At 42.2% G+C, this 23,817-nt stretch overlaps 1 protein-coding gene across 3 annotated transcripts in view; it reads left to right on the top strand.

Annotated features, from left to right (window-relative positions):
• Positions 1 to 18,159, top strand: part of dennd2b (DENN domain containing 2B) — a 77,901-nt gene extending 59,742 nt beyond the window's left edge. For all 3 annotated transcript variants that reach the window (XM_036586904.1, XM_036586903.1, XM_036586905.1), the window contains 8 exons: positions 1,312 to 1,452; positions 2,041 to 2,189; positions 10,090 to 10,267; positions 13,011 to 13,052; positions 13,405 to 13,516; positions 14,329 to 14,568; positions 14,827 to 14,913; positions 17,667 to 18,159. In XM_036586904.1, coding sequence (XP_036442797.1) covers positions 1,312 to 1,452; positions 2,041 to 2,189; positions 10,090 to 10,267; positions 13,011 to 13,052; positions 13,405 to 13,516; positions 14,329 to 14,568; positions 14,827 to 14,913; positions 17,667 to 17,692 — 975 coding nt within the window. In that variant the 3' untranslated portion in view covers positions 17,693 to 18,159. The remainder of the gene's footprint in view (positions 1 to 1,311; positions 1,453 to 2,040; positions 2,190 to 10,089; positions 10,268 to 13,010; positions 13,053 to 13,404; positions 13,517 to 14,328; positions 14,569 to 14,826; positions 14,914 to 17,666) is intronic.
• Positions 18,160 to 23,817: the final 5,658 nt, after the last annotated feature.

Raw genomic sequence — 23,817 nt, 5'->3', positions numbered from 1 at the left:
TGGAAATTCCTGTTTTTTCTCTAGTTCTCATTTGACTTTCATCTTTCTTACACAAGTGTATTGTTTTATATCTAATCACTTCAAAAATGTATCCTGAAAACATATGCATATAGAGAATATATGGCCATATATCAGATTTTTGTGTGGGAACTCCCATATCTGACTCTTGCTGGCGCTTAGCCAGTCGTCGAATCCATAGTGATCCTGCTTTGAATAATCCTTATTTTAATCTCTCTTTCTCCGTTATCCTCGCATATTTGCCTCCTCCTCTTCCAGCTCACTCATGAGAACATTAAACACAGAGTTCTTTGTACTGGGTCCTATCAGTTTCTCCATAAATCCACTCTCTTAGGAGAGTGTGTATCTCTAGAATACAGCAAGTTTAAGCGAAACCATCATGCCACATCTTTCATGATGTCATAGGGAGTTTGAGGGTGAGAGTAAGATTATTGTGGGAAAAGCCAAGAAAGATAAAGAAGCAGACTGTACTGCAACCAGCCATCGGTTAGCATGGTGACAAATGGAAAATGTCTGTGAGATTGAGAAAAATGTTTCTGGAATGATGCATAATGAGCCACTTTTATCAAACCCTGAATCCAAAATGGATGCAAAACATGGCCCAGCAGTGTAAGGTTACAGTTCAGATAGCAAAAAACAAATGATGACACCCTGCAATCAGTCTCTATGTGAAGCCTGTAGACCGAACCGCGATGACATAGTCTTTATGTAATTCATTTCACATGGTCCACTGCTCTAAGGGCTCTGACTAGGGGTGGACAATGTGACGGTTTTTAGCGTTATGGTAATAAATTATGTCACGTTAATCCTGTTTAACGCTATTGAACTGAATATTTCGCATGTGATACATTCCGAGACTTTGGTTACGTTCCCTTTAACTCATTTAAATCTGATGCCAGGGGAATTATGGGTTCCGAGTGAGTGAGCAGTACAGTTCAGATCGATGAACAATAAAAGTAAAGATTAAACACATCTGATGTCTAATTTATACTCCTAATATTGCAATTTGTTTGTTCAAGAAGGTATTTTGTGAGACGACAAATCTAAATGAATTTTTGATTTTATTAAATAAATTGAATTATTGATAGAGAATAGTTGATTTAACATCAGAAATAGGTACTTTTTGCATCTGTCTGATAGTGTTGATTGGATGTATGCAGTGCAGTGTGTGAAAGGTTGAGTAAACATTGTTACCATTCATAATTTTATGTCGTGAAAATGGCTTGAAGTATTGTAATGTCATATTTTTGCCATATCGCCCACCCCTAGTCCAATTTGGTACCTTTTTTTCAGATCCTGGATGAAGTGGAGAGGAGGAGAGGGATCTCGGCAGCGCTGGTCTACCCCTTCATGCGCAGTCTGATGGAGTCTCCATTCCCAGCCCCTGGCAAAACTATCAAAGTGAAAACTTTCCTGCCTGGCGCAGGTAACGAGGTAAGATAGCTGAATCATTAGCGCTAATGTGCAAATGAGCTCCTGACCAGTCACCGAATGTATTATTGTGTGCTGTGAGCATCCTGACCAATCACAGATGTTCTTTGGGTGTTGGAATGCATTAAGCCATTCGTATGAATAATATGGGACCAAAATAATGCAGGCCAGTTGTTGACCATGTTGTATCAAGGCTTCACTAATGTGGTTTAATATATGCTAGAAGGTGTATTGCTATTGCAGTTTGTAGCATTATAATTTTTAGATGGTAGTTGTCTAAATTCTGAAACTATGACAAAAATACTGAACCACTGTCTTAATTTTCTCTCTAAATGCACCATTTCCATCTCTAGAGTGATAGTTAGCTTTGATTGGAATAGTTCATCCAGTTTATATTTCAAATATTGCAGTATGTATCGCAAAAACACAAGATATTGCAATACTGCCTGAATCCCGATGTAATCAGTGCAGCCTGAATCAAAAACCAAAGTGTCGAATTGTCAAACTACCCAAACAAAATTCGATAGAAGCAGTTTGACCTGTTCTGTTTTCACTACGAAAATGCTGATTTTTACTGTGTTCTTTCCAAAGGTGATTGAGTTGAGGAGGCCTACAGACTCCAGGCTGGAGCATGTGGATTTCGAAAGCCTCTTCAGCTGTCTGAGTGTGAGACAAGTGGTACGTGTCTTCGCCTCACTGCTGCTGGAGCGCAGGGTCATCTTTGTGGCCAATAAGCTCAGGTAAGACACCCGTGGACTGACCTTGTGACCTTAACAGTGGCTGGTTGTTGACTTAGCACATTTATGCTATATACAGAGTGCGGCTGAGGTTGTGAGATGAGTGAAAGGTGTCTGAGTAGCATTACATCACATACTGCATGTGGCCTCTATTGCCTTTCTCAAAGATCTTCCCTCTTCAGACCAAACATGGTCAAATAATCCTCCACAACTGAGCTGGGCTTCTAAAAACATGCCGACCACTGTGACAAGCAGCAAGACCAGATGTTCCCAATAACGACCTTCCACACTGAACTGCAGAGTCACATCCATTTTTCCATGCACTCACAGCAATATAACTCTTTTAATGATGTTTACATTTGTGTAGTCTTTAGACTTTTTTTAGACTTGATCTAAAAATAAAGGCAAGGATTTGTTTCAGAGGAAGGGGGCAAACATTGTTTTCAGGGACTCCTGAATTTTCTGAATGGAATACCAACCATAGCATCAGTACTATAATTCTACCAAAGCTTGCATGTCTCCTCTGAATATAAAGTGGCCAACTTCGCTGTCCCGACCCAGTTATTCTGTCAGTTCCTCAGTGTCCACCCAGGACATCTGGCTAATAGCAGCTTTCCACTGCGGTTTTGGGCAGCAGTGGGACCCGATGTCTGCTCCATGGAGGCCACTGCTAAATTAATCAGGGGAGGCATCTCTGAACCGCACCCGCCGCTGCCCCAGTCAAACACGGGCCAAACTCCCAAGAGTGACTTGTTGATCTGGATGTGGAAGTGGGTCAGGGCAGAGCCATGGGGCACGGTCCCTGGCAAGTCCCAGGACGCTGGGCAGGGGCGGATGGAGGATGAAATGGAGAGCTGGGTCCCCAGGGGCTCTGGTGGACCCCCTCCCCCCCAAATGGACATGCTCAGTCACGGAAGCCTGTGGGCGGGCTGCGGGGAACATTAGGCAGCGGGTTATTTGTGAAAATCTAATCTCCACAAATCAGTGGCTAGTTTAAACAAACAGCAGTGGGGGGGGACCTGGGGCAGGCAGTGACTGTGAAGGGAAGGAATGTACTTCCTGTGTGTGTGTGTGTGTGTGTGTGTGTGTGTGTGTGTACGTACTCCTCTCTGATAAGTGACCTCAGTACCACTGGGTGACTGACAGAGGCATTCTGCGTATCAAAACACGCTTGTTCAAACAGTTTATAGCATACAGAAAAAACAAATAGACCACAATTTAAAGACGGTCCAAAACTTGACGTAGACGTATCTGCTGATTCAGTCATGTGTAATGTACCTGTATGTCAGCTGGTTGGTGTTAATGCTTCTTCTAAAGCACTGTTTGAACAGGATTAGTTTAACCCGGATTGATGCTGTTTTTTCATTAATCACCAATGAGATCTGTGATTTTCATTCAGCACAAATCTGCAATGTCTGCTAAGTAATAATTCCAGAATGAATTAGCTTCTATAATTTACCAGACATGGAGCTCCCTCAGTCATTTTTGAATCAGTCTCACAGGAACGTGTCAACAAAACCCTGTAATCAACCACATCACCTCTTGACTTGGCACTGTTCCTTTATCCTCAAGAACATTTTGGCGTTAGGAGAAAGAAAATGAAATTTTATCTGAGTACTTGTTGCAAGTGGAAGGACGTTAATGGGCTGTGGGGGGTCACTGTGTCAGTAAAATATCTTCGAGACTGGACGCTGTATCTCAGCCCCGATGTTGTGGCTCCCAAGGTGGTTTGATTTTTGTTGAAAGGGCAAAATGTCTCTTCTTAACATTTGGGTTGTGACTCCTGACCTGACCTAGCTTTTAAAGCAGAGGGAGCCGGTCGGATTTCTCACTCATCCAGTTGTGTTTTTGTTGTGTGCCCCCACAGACTGTCCGGACGCTGCCCTTCCGCACTTCTGAGTTCCGCCTTTTGCATTCTGTCAACATTACACTATCAATTAAAATGTAGAAAATCGATTTTTGACATTTTTTAATTGATTCAGAATCGTCCACGTCCGCACCGCGATGCATCTAAGAATCGATTTTCCCCCCACCCCTAATCAGTTAATCAATTAGGCTAGATTTGATAGAGAAAGTATTGGATTTTGTCTTTTCGTCCTGGTATGTGCCCATTATGAACAATGAGTATGGGATTGGTGCCATCTCTAGCTGGGGTAGGTGTGGGTCAGTCACACCATCTAGATGTTTCATGATGGATGTTTAGGGCAAAACATCATGATGAAAAAGAAATACAAAACCACCAGGATCTCCTTCGCAACTGAACACACCTTTTTCAAAGCCTGTTCTTTGGGTTTTGGTTTTAAAAGGCTTACTTTACAGAGCACACACCCCTTCATCATAATAGCTCTCTAGTTGCAGTCTTTTAAAGTCTGACACCCATGGGTTAGGCACCGTTCAAAACAGGATACGCAGACAGGTAGGATGTGTGTGTCCCTGGGTGGGTATGTACACAGTAATGGTCGGTCTCTCTCTCTCTCTCTCTCTCTCTCTCTCTCTCTCTCTCTCTCTCTCTCTCTGTCTCTCTCTCTCTCTCTTTCTCTCCCACATCATCCACGTAGCCAAAGCCCCCCATGGGAAAGCCCACCGTAACCTAGTCCCAGTGCTCCCTGCCAACAGTGCGTGATATATGCCTCCGTGGCCTATAATGTATATTCGCTGCTTATGATCTGACAGAAAGAAAACTCATTCCATGTTAGGAAAAGCTCTCTCAGAGCTGCTCAAGCTCTCTCTTAACCCTTTCCATGCTTCGTAGGCCGTGAAGGATTGTGAAACTTTAGTGGACCTAAAGCGGCTTCTTGTAGCGCTGAGGAACTCTCCCCAGCGTATCTTCAACACTTTTGCATCAGCCGTGTTGATGCTTGGAGAAATCAGCTGCCCAGCCACACAGTGAAACGCAGCCAAGCAGATGAGTCAGCTCCACAGCTTGGGTTCTCAGTGTCACAAATCCATCATACAGGGATTACTTAACTGGACTAACTTAAAATAACTGCTCTGGTGTTCTGGCTTGTGCAGCTCCTTCTCTTTGTGTGTTGAGTGGTTGGTTGATGGCAGGAAAGGCTTAACCTTTAGCACGCTGGCTGGTTTTGATCCGCCTGTGCTATATCTAAATTACTTTCCCTGGCTCAGCTTCATTATCAGTGGCAGATTGTGAGTGTAGATGGTTACCTTTTGAGTGAGAGACGTTCATTTGGTGTACAGAAGGTGTGAGAACTTTGTGTTACACCGAGGAAAGACCTCAAGTGGAAAAAGAGAAAGGGTCAAATTTGGAGGCAAACTTTACTGCTAAGGACTGTATATTATCACTTTCGTATGGCATTACGTTGTTGTTTATGCGCTATGAAATGGTCACAACACAGAAAACATATTTTCTGTTGTTCTAGAACATGTTGCACAATATTAGCTACTGACTTTTTAAGGTTAAGAGGATATTTAGTGTTCTGCAGCACTTATCAGTATGGAACAGCATGTAAAAACACATGCTTAATAGCTCCTACAGGATACAGCTGAACTCACAAGCCTCTTTAGCCAGAAGCCAAACAGCTGACGATCTCATTACTTCTATAAAAACGGCAACGTTGCCGTCAAAATTCACCACATTTGAGTTTAGCAGATAAAATAGGAGCATTTGGGGGGGGGGTGCATCCATTCTCACCTGTGCACTTCTTCCACTGCGTATGTTCTTTAGGGGGTTGCTGGAGAGATTTAGCAGTGACATATACAAGATGTGTAAGAAAGCCACACAGTTTTCGAGCTAGTGATTTGGGCTGTTATAGCTTGAATAAACAAATGAATAACTTGATTAAAAAAGCATCAGTGCTTTAACACATTTTAACATGTTTTCAGTTCTCTAAAGGTAAGAAAGAGGGTCCATTTATGATATCTTGGACTTCTGGCGTTGGATAGTAGGGCCAACATATATGTAACGTAAGTCAGTGTAACCAGACGAGTCATTTTGGTCCATTTATCATGAAATTTACGCACAATGTAAAAGGCAACAGGTACTGATTCTGATAAATACTCAAATTCGACAAAAATGGAGATACAAGGTTTTGTTCCGACAGCAGCATATATATATATATATATATATATACGTACATGTATACATGTGTTCAGTTAAATTCATTTTGACTTTAACTGAACACGCTTGTTTGGTCGTTTTAAAAAAACTCAATTGCTTAATTAATCCTCAAAATGATCACTAGATTACTCGATAACTAATAATCAACAGTGACAGCCCCAGTAGAAAGACATGGATTTTTGCTTTTTCTTCAGTGTTTTTGTATACCAGACCACTGTGGCTCTCTGTGTCTGTGTTGTTTTGGAATGGTTAGTCCCCATGATTATTTGGCGTGATATTGTATATCACACTGACCTCCAGCTATGGCATTGTTATCTTCACAGGAGGAATGTGTTAGGAAAGTAGTCCAACCATACTTGTGCTGATTTAGCACACTATCATTTTCACTCAACACACATCAGCTGTATTTATATCTACACTGACCCCCAGTGTGTTGCTTTTAGCTCATTAAAGTTTCATTTTGACAACCTGACACATTTTCTAAGCGAAGTAAAAGCAGTGCTTAAACTGTGTTCTTGGTTTCATATTCCTCCCTCCTCATTTCTCACAAGTGTATATGTATGTATCTCCGAGGCTTGAGCCTTACTGACAGCTTAGGTGGGGGCTATTAAATTCTGTCTTGCCTGTGGCCAGACTTTTAAAACCTCTTCCTCTGCTCTCCCTGTTCAAACATGCCACAGTTAAGACTATCGGTACATATTTCCTAGAACACCTTATGTATTCAGGGCCCTACTGATACGAACATTTTGTCACGAATGCCAGTATCAAGGAGCTAAACAGTCTGATAACGAATATTCATATACTAAAGCTCGAACACCTGGTCTTATTACATGTTTTGTTGATTTTCTAGGTGGAAAGAAGTGAACTCATCCTCTGTAGGGAACAAACTTCAGTATGGCCTTTTTTTTTGGCAAATTTCAGTGTGCAATTTCTATTTATTTGCAACAGTTTATGTTTGTTTAATTTTTTGTCCAGTGTGCTAAATCAGCAAATAAACAATAACTATGCAATAATTGTATGCTTTATTAAAAATGTGCAGAAGTGTGTTCTCTGTAAAGAATATATACTTAGAAAATAAGCAAAACATATCATTTAACCAGGAAGGTCTTTTGCATATCACCGTAATACCAGCCGATATCATTTTATGTGATTAAAACTAAATCAGACCAGTGGCTGTAAATAAGTAGTGCGTTACTGACTGATATGATATGATGAGTTTGCTGTTGTTGACTTTGTCAAACTCAAGTAAACAGGAAATGCTCACATAGTCATAATAATATAATAATTATATAATATTAATGATAGGAATATAAATATAGTGTTGGCTGATTTTATCAGTCAGCTGATATGTATTGGCTGGGCTCTACCGTCCATAAACTGTAAATGTAATGTTTGATTTCTTTAAAATGTTTATTTGGTTACGTAACTAATAGACTATAGTTAATTTGCACTGTAGTTAAAAGAAGCAGTCGTTGCTCTCTCTCTCTCTCTCTCTCTCTCTCTCTCTCTCTCTCTCTCTCTCTCTCTCTCTCTATCTCTATCTCACACTCACACACACACACACACACACACACACGTGCCATTCTTTTGTGCTTCTCTGTGAAAATGTAACTTTAGATGACTGTTATAATTATGAAAGCATTTTATCTCCAGTATGATGTTTACATACCACTTTCGATCGTTGCTCTCGATCTAATCCGCTCTAATTTACAGCCGGAGCCGGTTCGGTTCTGCTGGTTTATTTGTTCTGCCTCTGTATACACGGGCTTGTGTGGCATTAGGGGACAGAGGGAGAGAGGGTCAGCCACTGTCAACAACCCGCGGGCCGTGAGAAGGACAGCGTGCTATTTGTGACTTTGGTGCTTAGCTCCAGCTGTGAGATCTCACAGATTCCTTCAGACCATTTTCGCACTTGAAAAAACAAGTAAGGCTGTTATGAACGCTTGATTAAACTCGATGACTCTATTTAAAATCATCAATTAAAACGTACCTTCTCAGTGAAATGGCAGTGGTCAGCTGGCAGTTTTCATGATGGTAATGCGTACTTAACAGTTGTATGGTCAGAAATAGAGGGTCAGATGTACAAACAAATGCAGATGAGACCAGAATATGTGCCCAAATTCAACGTTAAGTTTACTAAGACTGCTGGTTGTCATGCAGACTGTGTATAGCCCCGCCCACCAACTGCTCACTCATGAGGTGAGGAGGCTTTAAAGAGGCTGTGAAACAAACAACAGACAAAACAGAAAATAGAAGTTCAGTGATGAAGAGATCCCGATGTTAATATGTGGAGTTCTATCCCATCAGACATTTCAGCACATATTTGAGGCTCGTTCCTCTGTGTAGCTGCTGCTGTTAAAGGAATTCTCTCAACAGCAGGTCTTTTGAGACCCAAATGCAAATTTACAGCTGGTTTTAAAAGCCGGCCGCTTTAGTAAATCATGCGGAATTTGTCATTTGTCGCGCATCATTTGATCACTCCACGTTTTGTGCAGCTCTCCCTGAACTGAATGCATTGTGGCAGTTTCATACCAAACATTCAGGCAGAACACGCCTGATTTGCTCCTGAAACTGGCGAAAAAGGCATAAAATCTGATGCATATACCCAACTAGAATTGCAAATGGCTCCCTACTCACGATGTTGTGCACTATTAGGTCAAGAAATAATGGCCTCTCTACCCGAATAGTGCATCATGTGTTGAATAAAAGCCATTTACATTCAGCCATTAACTGCCTGACTCCCTGTCTAACATTTAGAGCTCTGTTTGGCTGTAGTAACCAGAGTTTCGTGGTGTATACAGCACACTTTATAGGGAGCCATTTGAGATTCAGCCCTATTTATGCATTAATTGTAGTCTTTTATATTTTTAATGAAACCTTTTTAAGGGCTTCTTAGAATATTTTGTCAATAAAATATTATCTTCAAAAATCTTCTTCTTCAAAGAGGATTGTTCAGTTAGGTCAGTTTTTATTGCCGTTTTGACCTCTGATTATTAATCATCAGAACCAATTTCTTGATTACAAAACATCACTAATGACAGCTCTAATTCCTTATAACATCAGACCACTTAGCACTCGAAAAAGCAAGCTAATCCCACCACTTAGAACAAGGAAAAAAGGGATTGGCAAGATGGACAGGTTATTATTGTTGTTATAATGTCATCTATTGCTTCATCATTCGCCCTGAAGCTAGAAGAGAGTAGAGAAAAGCACGGCTTTGTCTCTAATTGGGAATGTGGATTCTAAACCAGTTAAGCATTGGAGTCCCCCAGAAAGCTGTCTGTTTGTTTTTGCTGTCTTTTTCGCCCTGGCAGCAACACATGATGGTTCCTTTCCTTTTTGCCTTAGACAAAACACGGCTTGTAGCAGCTGGATGTTACCATGTCTGTGTCCCTGACTGATTATCATGGCCTCCAGAGGAACATATCCTATTAACTAAACTGCTCCCACTCTGTGACATAAGTGTTCGTCATAGAATACATTTGACCTGTGATTGCTCTCAGTAGTGCAAATAAACTTACTCCCCCTCACTTATGGAGTTGATAAATCCAATTGGTTTGTGTGCAGAAGCCTGCATTTAAGTGGCACTTCCTCAGTATCTAATGAGCCGGCCACTGGTTATTTTCTTGCATACTCAAGTAATCACAGATTCCACTGACTCTTCTGCAAAGCCAGGATAAACTGGAAAACTCTGGGTTGGCCGTGCTCTGTTTCCACAGCAGCGTCCATAACCGAGTTTGCTGAGGAGCTGTGCATGATTTAGCTGTGGGTTTGTGCTTATTAAGGCCAGGTGATGACAGCAAGTGTGTTTTTGTCTCTTTGCAGCACCCTGTCCAGCTGTGTGCACGCGGTGGTGGCCCTGCTGTACCCCTTCTCCTGGCAGCATACCTTCATCCCCGTGCTGCCCACCTCAATGGTGGACATTGTCTGCTGCCCCACGCCCTTCCTTGTGGGTATCTTGTCCAGCTCACTGCCCAAACTTAAGGAACTGCCAGTGGAGGAGGTAATGCTCATTTCTCTTACACACTTTTGATGTATGTAAGCATATATATAAGTAGTCTCATGGCACTAGTCCTGATCTTGTCATGAGGACGTCTGGGGACCACCATGAGAAACTTTGGGCTAAATGTGGGTGGGGTGGTAGACTTATTAGAGGTGGGACAAACTGAATGTGAAATTTCTGGCTGCGTCCAAAACGGTTTACTACCATACTAAATAGTATGTCTGAAGAGTTGACCAACAATGGTAGGGCCTTCAGCAACGTAGTATGTAGTATGCGGTTTTGGACACAGTCCTAAATCAAGCCAATCCATCATGAAAGCAGAGATCAAAGTGGGTGCGCTCGTCAATACTGTCCGACCAGCTACAGGCCTTTAAGTCATCAACTCATGGATGTGCAGAGAACATATTTAATATGGTAAAAATGAACGTTACCTTTTACAAGGAAAAACAATTTATTTAGCTTACAAAAGCATTTCACAAGCTAGCTTGTTTTGTTTTTGTTATTGATTGTACTCCAGACAATGAAAGAGTTCGGACTAGAGGAATTTGGGGGTGGGTTTTAGAAGGAGGATGCTATTTCACTGCAATCCAGGAACAAACATTTAATCAGAGCCAGTTTAAAGAGAGCCTGGCTGCTTCCTCCTGTTATACCAAAAGCTTGACTGCAAAATGCTAGAGGGCGCCCTACAAGCTCTAGGGCTGAATAGATCTACATGCTAAAAATGAGAACTTTAGACCTGTTTCGAACCATTTGTGTGGACCTTCTTTCATTTTTGAAAGTAGGAGGATGTATTCCAGTGACAAGTCACAGAGAAATGACCAGTGTCTTACCGATTTTCTACAGCAAACAGGTTTTGGGCAGTAGGACGCTAGCATTACTGCTACTGAGTGCTCATTGATTGGTGTGCTGAGCAAAGCAGTTTGCACTCCCTTTGCACTCCACTCAAACACATTCATGAGGCATTTTTAGAAAGACCTAAAACTGGAGTTTTAAAAAGCTCAAAAAAATAACGGCACTATTTATTTTAATATGTTATGATGTTCTGTGTTCATTTAAAAATGATGAAGCCTTCACAAACAATGATCTTGAACCAAAGCCCATTCATTTTGGACTTGCTCGGTAGCGCTCTCTAGCGTTCAACAGGCCTGGAAGACATAACTGAAAGGTCCACACAAGTTGTTACAAGTTGTCCCCAGGCATGTTTTCTCGGTATGAGATCACATCTAACCCCGTGAGACTAGCATACCAGCAGTTTATTTTGTCTAAGGCTGTCATTATCAGTTTTAGCAGAAATCAGGTAATCAACCAAATATATTTATGATTAATAAAGTATTTTTTTAAGCCAAATTATAAGAACACAACAAAAAACATTAAAACATTTCCAAAAGACTTTACTGGGGAAAAGAAACCAGGAACCCTTTAAAGCCACTGAAAACACTGAGAGACCAGTAAGAGAACGTAAATTTTGCATTATCATCATTAAGCCTGAATCATTGCTGATTTGTTGAGCAGTTTCAATGTATATTTCAAAAGTTTAATGGAGCAATTCTGACGGCTCTCGTCTCGTCACTCGCTCTCTAATGAGTTACTCTTTGTCTGAGGTTTCTCGGCACGGTTGTGGTAGATGTTGTGCCCGTACCAGTCCAGGCCAGATTGTGGTTTATCTGATGAGCTTTAGAGAGAGAACAGTGATTCATCACCGCTGGGACTGAGAGAGCCGAGCTGAGAGGAGTTACACCCATTCAGCAGGCTGTTTATCTGCCCCCAGCAGACAGACAGCTTTTTTTTTCCTTCTGTATTTTTTTTTGACTATTGCTCATCCAAACTCTGACTACATTTGCAAACACATCAGCCGCGTCACCACTAAAACGTATGATGTAGAAGTTCACACAAACACACCTACATTTAAGCCCATTCATGCCCTCACAGGCATGTTCTAACATATTCGTCCATTTTACACAGGAAAAATGATTTCAGGCAATTTTTAAGCAGCTCCTGTTCCACTGCTGTTTAAAGTGAGTTTTCCCTAATCATAACCTTTTCATAACCTTCTATCACCCAAACCGTTCGTTTTTTGTTTTCTTTTGTTTTTTTTTTTTAACGTTCCTTGTTGCTGTTGTCTCTTCAGTCCTCAGTTAGTCAAATAAACTGCCTGGCCGTTGACCTGCCGCGTTGAGCTCATATACCAAGAAATGAAGGGAGTCAGGCCAGATTCATCTTTGCTTCCAGGAAGCAGGGAGAAAGCATCACACATGGAACACTGTGCCCAGAACAAGGGCCAATTCCTGTGTACGAGTCTTTAAATTGGCGTCAGCTCCTTAAGCTCCAGCTTTGTGTTTCTGGCAGCCTGTCTCCCCCCCCCCTTCTCCTTCATGAGCACTGCTCCCAGCTGCCTGAGGGGCAGTGCCAGGCTGGCCACAGCCTTCAGGACTGCTCCCTACTGGGCCTTTCACACTCACTGAGCAGTTTTGTAGGAAGAGGCGTCAACCCTGTTACTTCTTGACCACGAGTGCTCTTGTAAAGTCCATTAGTGCTGACCTTGTGTGGTGAACGCGTACGTACAAGCAGCACTTTAAGACGCTTGTCATTTTTAACTCTGCAGCTTTAATTGGTTGTCAAGCGCCATCTGTTGTGGATCAGCATCTGGAGATGATGTGACTTAGTGCAGTTCCCACGACAAATGAATGCCATGTGATTAAAGCAGAATGTTGGTCTTATTCTAACTGATCTTCTCTCATTTCAGGCCCTGATGGTTGATCTAGGAACAGATAAGTTCATTAGACAGGTATGTCTGTCAAAATACTCAAAAAAAAAAACTACTTCAGTGTCTGTGTTAAAGTAGACCACAGAGTTCATGTCTGCTGTGACTTCCTTACATACACTAAACTTATGCTAATGATGGCTAACTATAAATCAAAGCTAATGGGAATCAGTTAGCATGAGCGTATTTGTTGAATGCTATCCAGCCTCTATGAACTTTTATTGTTAGCATCATTTACATTTTTTGTGTGAACTCCTATTTAGGAACCGGTGAAATGCAAACAAGTGGATCTTGTCAGATTTAGTGTTGTTAAGGAGAATTTATGCAGACAAATGTTGCTAATAAACGTCAACGCTGTAACTGTGTAACTGTGCAGCTGGACGATGAGGCCTCCCTCTTACCACGCAAGCTACAAGCTGCGCTGGAGCAGGCCCTGGAGCAGAGGAACGACATCATCAATCAAGACTCTGACAGCGAGTCAGATGATGGTAAAGAGACTGACACTGCATCAAACCAGTAGCATCTGGTTAGCTTGAGACTGACAGCGCAGCTGAGCTGTTAGCTGACTGTAACAGGTTATTGCTGCTGCCTCGTTAAACCATCGTAAAGAGGTAGAACTTCACAACACTGGATCAGAGATTTGAATGTAGTCCAAACAGCTAGAGTCCTTGTTGTTTATTGGTCAGTAAGACTGATGCACTCAAAAGTAAATGTAATAATAGTTTTTTTGTTTGTTTTTTTAACACACTCACTATGTTGGAGCACAGGGCAAGGCCACCAATCTCTGTTTTTTAACCTCCTGTAAGCTTGAGTGATTTGACAGTATTGTCGTCATATTATCACTGTATTTTTGCATTGAGACACTGATAAATACATTTACCGCTTAGTTGCGCACAGGTTGCGTAAGAAACCGTGCATGAGTCACTCTCAGATGCATACAGTGCTTGTAGAAATGACCTAGGACAAATATTAGAGCCTGAGATGGAAGTAATGCACAGTTGTAATCAGGAGATAAACTGCAAAGAAAAAAGCTTCTGCTTGTAAAAAGTTACAATATAAAACACAAAATTTAAAGGTGCCAAATTAGTCTAATAGACTGCAGATTTTTATTAGCATCCCCTTTTCAAATATGAAAGATAAGAATGGAGGATGAACGGTGGGTTTTTATGAGCATCCCTTTTTTTTAAATATAAATGATAATATCATCTAACATGATAATTAAAGGATTGCCCATCCTTAATTTCCTGTTAGTCGTTTGATTAATGAATGTCGGTGATGCCTCTTTTTCCAATTTCCCCAGAGTGCAACTCCTTGAACAGCGTGGTGTCGGAAGCCTTCATCCGCTTCTTCCTGGAGACCATCGGCCACTACTCTCTGTTCCTGACCCAGAGCGAGAGGGGGGAGCGCATTTTCCAGCGCGAAGCTTTCCGCAAGTCTGTGGCCTCCAAGAGCGTCCGCCGCTTCCTGGGTGTTTTCATGGAGTCACAGATGTTTGCTGGGTTCATTCAGGACCGAGAGCTGAGGAAGTGCAGGGCCAAAGGTAAAGGGGAATTATAGGTTGGACTGCTAAATTGGGTCAGTGACCACCAAAACATCACATCATGTTAGCTGCAGGCTTTATGAAACCCACACCCATTGTAATTGGAAAACAGTGGTGGGGCAAGTTTAAATCCAGCTCTCTGCTGCCATCTGTTGGTGATTTTGGTGCCACTTTGAGGTTTTGACAAATGGCTAAAATCACTCAATGCCTAACTATGAAAATGAAATGAATATGTGAAATGTGGTTGTATTGTTTCAGGTCTGTTTGAGCAGAGAGTAGAGCAGTACCTGGAGGAGTTACCAGATACAGAGCAGAGTGGAGTGAACAAGTTTCTGAAAGGACTCGGTGAGTTTAGCAGTTGTTCTGAGCCCCTTCATTAGTTTGAAGCAAGACCTGGAGTGTGTTCTATACAGGGCATTTACAAAATAACAGAAACACCACAAGAGATACTCATTGGCCATTTAATCTGGCATACCTACCATGTAGGTGCATTGTATATGTTTACAGTTATATACTGTAGCCCATCTTTCAATACAAAGTGTCACCACTTCTCAGATATTGTCTGGGTTGTGGACTTTGCCAAGCACAGCAGTAACACTGACAGCGTACTAGTGCAGTAGTATGTGGGATGCTGCACCAGGCACAGCGGTGCTGCTGGAGTTTTTACACACCTCAATGTCACTGCTAGGTTGAGAATAGTCTGCCAACAAAAAAACATCCACCCAGCAGGGGTCCTGTGGTCAGAAAAAGAACACTGTGGACGTTCTAGACGATGACTGACACAAATTGTGCGTGGAAAAAGATGAGTGACAGTCTCTGAGAGTATTAGAAGGCCCCTGGAAATCTAAATGTGTGTTTACTTTCTAAGAGGGTAAATCTTGCTCTTCTGGACACACAGTGTACACATACATTGTCCTAGGAATAACTTTTATATGTCCTCTGAATAGCAGACATATTTTGCAGAAATTCTTGTCTTTTATATGTGAATATACACCGATCAGGCATAACATTCTGACCACCTCCTTGTTTCTACGCTCATGGTCCATTTTATCAGCTCCACTTACTATATAGTTGCACTTTGTAGTTCTACAGTTTCAGACTGTAGTCCATCTGTTTCTCTGATACTTTGTTAGCCCCCTTTTACCCTGTTCTTCAGTGGTCAGGACCCCCATGGACCCTCACAGAGCAGGTACTATTTGGGTGGTGGATCATTCTCAGCACTGCAGTGACACTGACGTGGTGGTGAAATGTGTGTGTTGTGCTGGTACGAGTGGATCAGACACAGGATGCTGTTGGCTGGATATTTTTGGTTGTTGGACTATTCTCAGTCCAGCAGTGACACTGGGGTGTTTAAAAACTCCAGCAGCACTGCTGTGTCTGATCCACTCAGACCAGCGCAACACACACTAACACACCACCACCACGTCAGTGTTACTGCAGTGCTGAGAATGATCCACCACCCAAAAATATCCAGCCAACAGCGTCCTGTGACCACTGATGAAGGACTAGAGGATGACCAACACAAACTGTGCAGCAGCAGATGAGCTATCATCTCTGACTTTACATCTACAAGGTGGACTGACAAGGTAGGAGTGTCTAATAGAGTGGACAGTGAGTGGACACAGTGTTTAAATACTCCAGCAGCACTGCTGTGTCTGATCCACTCAGACCAGCACAACGCACACTAACACACCACCACCATCAGTGTTACTGCAGTGCTGAGAATGATCCACCACCCAAATAGTACCTGCTCTGTGAGGGTCCATGGGGGTCCTGACCGCTGAAGAACAGGGTAAAAGGGGGCTAACAAAGTATCAGAGAAACAGATGGACTACAGTCTGTAACTGTAGAACTACAAAGTGCACCTATATAGTAAGTGGAGCTGATAAAATGGACATTGAGCGCAGAAACAAGGAGGTGGTCAGAATGTTATGCCTGATCGGTGTGTATATAAATGCAATATCCTCACCAATCCTCAGGCTGATATGGCTCCTCCCACCCACACAGCTTGAAGACAACTGCATTCCTCTGTGGTCTCTCAATGTCTGAGTTGGAGAAATATGCCAAGTGAAAGTTGATGACTTAATGAAAACAAACCTAGCAAACATAACTGAGCTATCAAGCTAGCACATCTGTCTGCCTGTCGTCTGTCTGTCTGTCCATTTATCTGTCTGTTCTATGGCCATGCCAGCATTCCCTGGATGCACGTCCAGCAGAAAAGTGAATAAGACCCTTAACTTTCTGAAAGACATCTCCATGTAAACGCTGGATGATGTTTTTAGGGGGTCACAGTGGAGAGTCAACACGACCTGCATATGTAAAGCCACTCGTTTCTCCCTTAATTCAACCTGTGCTGTGTGTTTAATATATCACCCCAGTATCGTACAAATATCTTTAGTATTTTACACAGTGTTCCCAGGGACCTTAAACTATAATAAGGTAGCTAATGCTGCGGTGGCTAATGCTGCAACACCCATTCTGGTGTCACTGCTGTGTTGAAACTGATCCCCCACCCTAAAACGTCAGGTCAGTGGTGGTACTATAGTGGTCCTTTTTTACTGATGGACGGGCCAGAGGGGGGCTGATTAAATTGTGTGGCAATCTTGGTGGTAGTAGGGATGAGCCAGTAACAGGAAGGTTGTGAGTTGAAATCCCAGAACTGACCAGGTATTCCTAGTTGTGCCTCTGGGCAAGACACAACTCCCCACTGCCCCATGCTGGCCTGCTTTGCTAGCGACACTGTGCTGCTCCCTGGCTGGGCAGCAAAAGTACAAATCTCCCCTGTAGGAACAATAAAGTAAAGCCTACAAAGTGCACCTATATTGTAGATGTACCTGATAAATCGGCCAATGAGTATTCCATGTGGCGTTTCTGTTACTCTGTACACCCACTGACTAAACTTACATCACATTAGTCATTTTATGAACATCAGTCAAATAGGTGTCACCAGGATACAGACGTCTGCTGTACTCTTTAATACTGAGAAACAATGTGAGAAGGTTTTTATTGAAGGGCCTGTCTTTGTTAATCCATCACACTAAACGGACTGGACATGCTTTATAATCAATAGCACTGTTTCTTTTTCAATCTTCCTCCAGGGAAGCTTCTCCATAAAAAGAACTGATGGAACATGGAACCAAAAATTAAGGACATTTGTACATCAACCGATGGCAAATCACTGCGTTTGAAGGTCTAACACGACTCATATATCTGAAGATGCATCAGTTGGATTGACTTGAGTAATTAAATCTATTGTACATATTTATAATAGTGCCTGTGACCCTCATATGTAGTTCTGTCGTAAAGTTTCCTGGTACCTTGTTTATGAGTAGAGTAACGCTAGAACGGTACTGCATGGATGAACGGTTATATTGGTACAGCAGTAGCTTTCAAATCAGAAGTGCATGTACCGAATGTGGTCGGATGAATAAATGGCAACTAATGTGAGGTGGATGTACAGTTTCTCTGTAGTATTTAACGCTAGATGTTGCTCAGTGCATTGCGTTTTGTACATGTATTAACACTTGAAGAGTATAATTACCATACTTGCAGTGCTTTGTAAAAAAAATCAATAAAGCTTTTCAGATTATTCTTTGTCTGTGACTCACAATGTTATACGAGCTTCTTCTCATTTCCTCTCATTAAACATTTTACCCTCGTAATGGCAAAGAACCGTTGGAGCTTGTCTTTGCCCAGCACATTTGTAAAAAAAGAACAAGGCAGAGAGGCGGTAAGAGCCAAGGCAGAGACCAGCGAGAAAGAAAATGGGTTAAAGGCAGAATTCAGACTGTACTTCTTCAAAGAATCTGAAAGTAAGCACAGATGGTGTAACTCTATGTCAGAACGTGTGGCCGCCTAAATGTGCTTTTAAAAACTATCACAATCAAATAGTGGGACGGAAGCCCATGTGGAGGGCTCTACAGGAAATGGCGCTCGTCCCACTGAACGCTTAACAAGAAGCTCGTTTGGACTTCAGTCATTTGCTTGAGACTCAGTGCCACCCCAGTGTTACTGCACGCACTGGGGTGAGTTCAAGTAAATCAGTACACTTTTTGGCAAATATTAGAACAGTCCCATAAAACCACTCACCTGCAGGTGATTGTTCCATTTAAATTAGTGCCTGTCAATGTCTCTCATCTTACCTCATCTCGTATGGGTGGCTTTCAGCTGGAGTGGGCAGTCAGAGTGATGAAGGTGCTGCTTCCACATTTGAAATACATTATCAGTAGAACCTGTGGTTTAACTAGGATCGTATCGGCCCAGCATATATCATTTGCCTTGACAGTGATTAAACAAATGGCAGTGTAATACTTGTCTACTCACCACTGCTATGTCTCAATGTTGGGGCTCCATTGTAGGCTAAAGGCTGTCAAACAATACTGTGCAAAATTCAGAGATTGCCCTTCATTTATTTCATTTCCAGTCAAAACAGCCACTAAACACAAGTTACTGCTTTTTCAGCATCAGGAAAAAAGTAGAAAACATATTTAACAGAAAATCACACAGGAGACTCCAAATAAATACAAAAAAAACTATTTAGTGTGTCCAGACTTTGGCTTCGGAACATCTTCCATTATTTTTGTAAAATTGTTGTACATTTTTTAAGAAATCTGCAGGTATTTTTCCTCCAAAGTTCAGTCTTAGAAGCTGGTTGCATTTTCTGCTTCTCACCATCCAAGTGAGCAAAAACACATTCAGCGTTGTTGAGGTCTGGACTCTGGGGTGGTCAGTCCTTGATTTTCTCCTGTCTCTTTTAAAGAGGAAGGTTTTACTACTGTTCTATATCTGCTGGTGACAGTTTTGGTCCACAAGGTCTTCCATGATCTTTTAATACTTTTCAACTCCAGTTTTTGAACCTCCTGTTTTCTCAGTTATTGTCCTTTGACCTTCTCCTTCCTGGTGCAGGTGGACTGTCTTATATCTAATCTCCTCAGAAACATCCAGAAAATGAACAGCTTTCTCTTTTCTCAGCCGCTTTGAATGGAGATTAATTGAAGTGGTCTCTGTCTTTTGCACAGTACTGCATATTATTAAGTTATTAAGTAGCTATATATGAGTTATGGGTCTTAACGTATGTAAGTGGAGTTATACAATGTCCAGTAAAGATGTTAGTGGGCACCAGTGCAAACCACCCCACCTGCACTGCTGCTAGTCAGCTACTGAATAGAGTGGAAGCCCATTTACACCACTGGGAAAATATAGAGCTATTTAGGAAGTCATACTAGTGAGAAGGTTCTCCAAACTTATGACTTACTATTTCATAATTACGACAATTGTGACTTGCTATCTCTACCATCTCACAATAATGACTTATTATGTCATAATTACAACTTACAATCTCATAATTACATCTAACTGTCTCATAATCATGACTTAGTAGCCAAGTACGTCATAGACTTGTTTTCTGATAATTATGACTTTATATCTCATTATTATGAGATGCTTAGTCATAATTATGAAATATTAAGTCAACTGTGAGATTGAATCTTATGATACTAAGCCATAATTATGAGAAAGTAAGTCATAATTGTGAGACGTTGCCATAATTATCACTTATTTTCTGATAGTTATGACTAAATATCTCATAATTAGGACTTAGCATCTCATAATAATGAGATATTAAGTGCATCTCATAATATTGACTGTCATAATCATGACTTAGCATCTCATAACTTTCTTATGAGAACATTCTCTCACTATTATGACATAGTAAGTAAATATTAAGAGATATTACGTCACAATAATGAGAATCTTTCTCCCACAGAACAGCGCGTTATCAGAAGGTCATATAAGATTATGCACTATGCAATTTGTTGGTAAATCATGGTCAGTTATGATTTTAAAACCCAAGAACAAACAGTGACATAATGACAAAACAGCCTTAACATTTCAGAGCAGGATTTTTCTGCTGTCATACTTTGTTGTATTTTTCTTTGCATTTTGGTTTAATAAAAGCAGCCACGCCCACCGTCATGATGTCACGTCAATCAAAAACGTGATCGTGTTCAATACAGCAACCTCTAAATAACGTGTTGTCATTGGCTGTCATTGGCACGAGCCACTTTATCTGTTGTCCCAGTTTATCTGAACACACTGCGGTCAGTAAATTCGGAAGGGCTGTCAGAGCATCACCTGGCTGCTGGAGCCGCGCGGCCGGAGGAGAAGCGCTTTTGAGAATCTCGCGATTTTAGGCGATACTTTCCCTCAGCATAGAAATAATACGAGTGCGACAGAGGCGACATCTGCTGGACCGGACCGGACTGGACTGGACCGGCGGGCAGGTCAAGGTAAAGAACTTCAGTGGGCAGGATGCGTTTGCACTGGCCGTTCCGTGCCAGCTGACCGAATATCAGGCTGCAACTTTAATATTCGGGCGGCGCTGAAGCGAAGCCGTGCGAGGCGCGCGTTCTCGGAGCTCTAGCTCAGCGGAAAGTTATCGCTGCGGTTCGATCGTACTTCGGTCCGGCTTCTCACAGTTTGGCGAGCGAAGGGAAAAAGTCGGACTGTCCGCGGCGAAGGACGGTCACAGTTTCGGCACAGAGGCACGTCCGAAAGCTGCGGCGTCTCCGGGCGCCTGGCGGGGAGGATCGCCGGGATCTACACGCACCTCCTTCCCGAGGAGCGAGGTGCGGTCTGAGAGCCGCGAGCGCGTTAACCTGCAGCGCAGCGGCGGTTTATTAGGCTGCGTCATTAACCGCTGATGGTCTCGGCTCCAACCAGTTTGCGCAGGATTGTAAGCGGGGTCCCGTCGCTGAGGTGAGCTGTGCTGGATCGTTCTGGCGCTGTCGTGTGTGGATGCGCATCATTTGGCGCTTTTTAAAACTGGGAAATGCGCTTCTCTCATCAGCCCCGTTTAACAGGCCACTACCAGCAGGGAAGGGCTGAGAGGGGAGTTTATAGTTGGCCGCGCGGGCGCTTTTAGGAGGCTGCGTAGTCCGCGAGGAATGCATGCTGCGATTTTACCTTCGCCGAGTGAGGATTTTTGGGAAGGAGGAGAGCTGGGGGGGGGTTAAGGCAGTGGTAAAGGCAGTGATGTGGGCATCTGAACAGTGTTCGCTTCAGCTCGATAGAATCAGTAGTTGCACTTGTTATTAAAGGAAAAACTCCCTTCAACTCAGCACCAGTCAGGTAACTGGGAGGATCGTTTGTCCAGTATAGGCTGCATTATAGAACATAAACACCTTACAGTGTTTGTTGGACTTAAAGGGATCTGATGATTTTTTTTATTTCTCAGTATTTAAATCTCTAAGATGTGAGAAAAAATCATGGAGTGGTTTGATGTGAAATGCTGTTGTAGAAAAACTTGCTGGGGCTGAATTGTTCACAGTGGTGGTGATAGGAACCAGACGTCCAAAGCGGTTAATGCCTCTTAAAGCTACCTTACATTAAACGTATGTATGCAGTGTGATGCCTGAGGTATTGGTATAAAACGTATGTTTTTATATATATATATATATATATATATATATATATATATACTTTTTATTTCTCCAGCTTTACCACAGTTTTACCATCAGCATTACATACAAAACCTCAGAAGACATATGACTCTGATTAGGAGACCGCAGCTTCATCAGAGTGGACTCTACAGTAAATAATGGCACAAACTTTTCCTGGCAAAAAAGTCACAGATGTAGAGCGAAGATGTGGACTGAAGTGCTTCTTCTGGGTTCTTCTGTAATAAAGTTTCCTCAGGGCTGATTGTGACATACCTACTTTCTAACAGCTGTAGTGGATCTGTTGAAAATCCATTCTCATCTTTGAGCAGAAAAGCTCCGATCTGGGATCTGATTCTCGCCTTGTTTACGATGAGTGTAGTCTTAAAAAATGATCCGGGATAAGCCGTCCTCAGAAAGTGTTTAAGCCAGCTGAGTCTAAAGCAGTGTGTCTTAATCATAGTCCTGGAGAAGCACTGCCAACACACCTGATCCAGCCAGTGAGCTAATTAACAAGCCCTTCTTTAGATGAACTGGGTGCGTTAGAGAGCGAGAATAATACAGCAGACAGGCCAGGATTAAGAGCCGAGAGTTCTTGTTTATGTCTAAGTCACTGATGACGCTGATGTCCAGTGTATTCATTTTTTCTGCCCCTCACTCACCAGCCCACCTTTTCATTAGGTATGATCCACAAAACATAGGACTACATGGGTGGTTTGATATTTTGAAAGTACACTGACAAAAATGGTTCATGATTGAAACAGTGTGTCGAACTCCGACCCAGATTGATGTCCTTCACTTCGCTTCTTTTAACATGAATTGCATTGATGTGACACATTTTAATCATGTAAATTCAAAGCAGTGTTTTTTCAGTTGGCTAATAGTTAAAAGGACCCGACTCTTCTCGCATCTGCAGGATCTCAGTCCAAAAGCAGTGGTGTGTTTTTAAAGTTATGAGAGGTTGGCTTGTCTTACCTGTCACCTTTTTTATCCACTATGTGGCAGTTATTTTTGGTATAATCCAAGTGTGAGGTGAGGTGTGCTGACGCTTGAAGTGTTGCATGAAGGAAAAGCTCGGCTGCTTTTCTCTAAAGAAAGGCTCGTGCTCTTTTTAGCGGCTGTTTATTTATAGCGTGATAGTAGAACATCACACCTTTTTAATTAGACACAGTTAACCACGAGATCCTTGACTGAGGAAGAGGTTTGTGTCTCTGAAATGAACCATCTAGAGTCCCACTTTCCAAATGATGCTTCTGCCAGGCCTTTGGAGCCACACACCATCAGGCTTTTACACAACAGGACTGTAAGAGTTCAGTAATGTTTACTGATTTCACTCTCAGATAGCAGCGTTGGGAATGGTGAAACTGTTTTGGTAATTCCCGATTGAGGATTTCAGGAAGAATCCCTGTTTTCACTGAAGAAGCTTCTCCCCGCAGGCTTAGCTATTGCCTCACCTCTAAATGAAGCAGAAGTAATACACTGTCCAGCTGTCACCACCTATTTGTCTTCAGTGTGACGTCAGCTTTCCAAAAAAACCTGGATGGTCCATGTGAAATCACCACCAGACCGGCCATCTCAGATGTGCTGAATACTATTAAGAAATAATGTCATTGTGCTCAGAGGTTCGGTGCATCAGTTTCTGAAATAATCTTAAAAACAGTTGACATGGCTCTTGTCTTTGCCTTTAAATGAGTTCAAACGGCTGAGTTTATTACTTTTGAAGTATTAATGCTATGAAGTTGTCAAGGACTATTATTCTTTCACTGCAGATGTGTTTAACTACCAAAACAGAGATACATATTTGCCATTTTGT

Source organism: Colossoma macropomum, unplaced genomic scaffold, assembly GCF_904425465.1.
Source record: "Colossoma macropomum unplaced genomic scaffold, Colossoma_macropomum, whole genome shotgun sequence".
NCBI lineage: Eukaryota > Metazoa > Chordata > Actinopteri > Characiformes > Serrasalmidae > Colossoma > Colossoma macropomum.
This window is presented reverse-complemented; position numbering and strand designations above follow the sequence as displayed.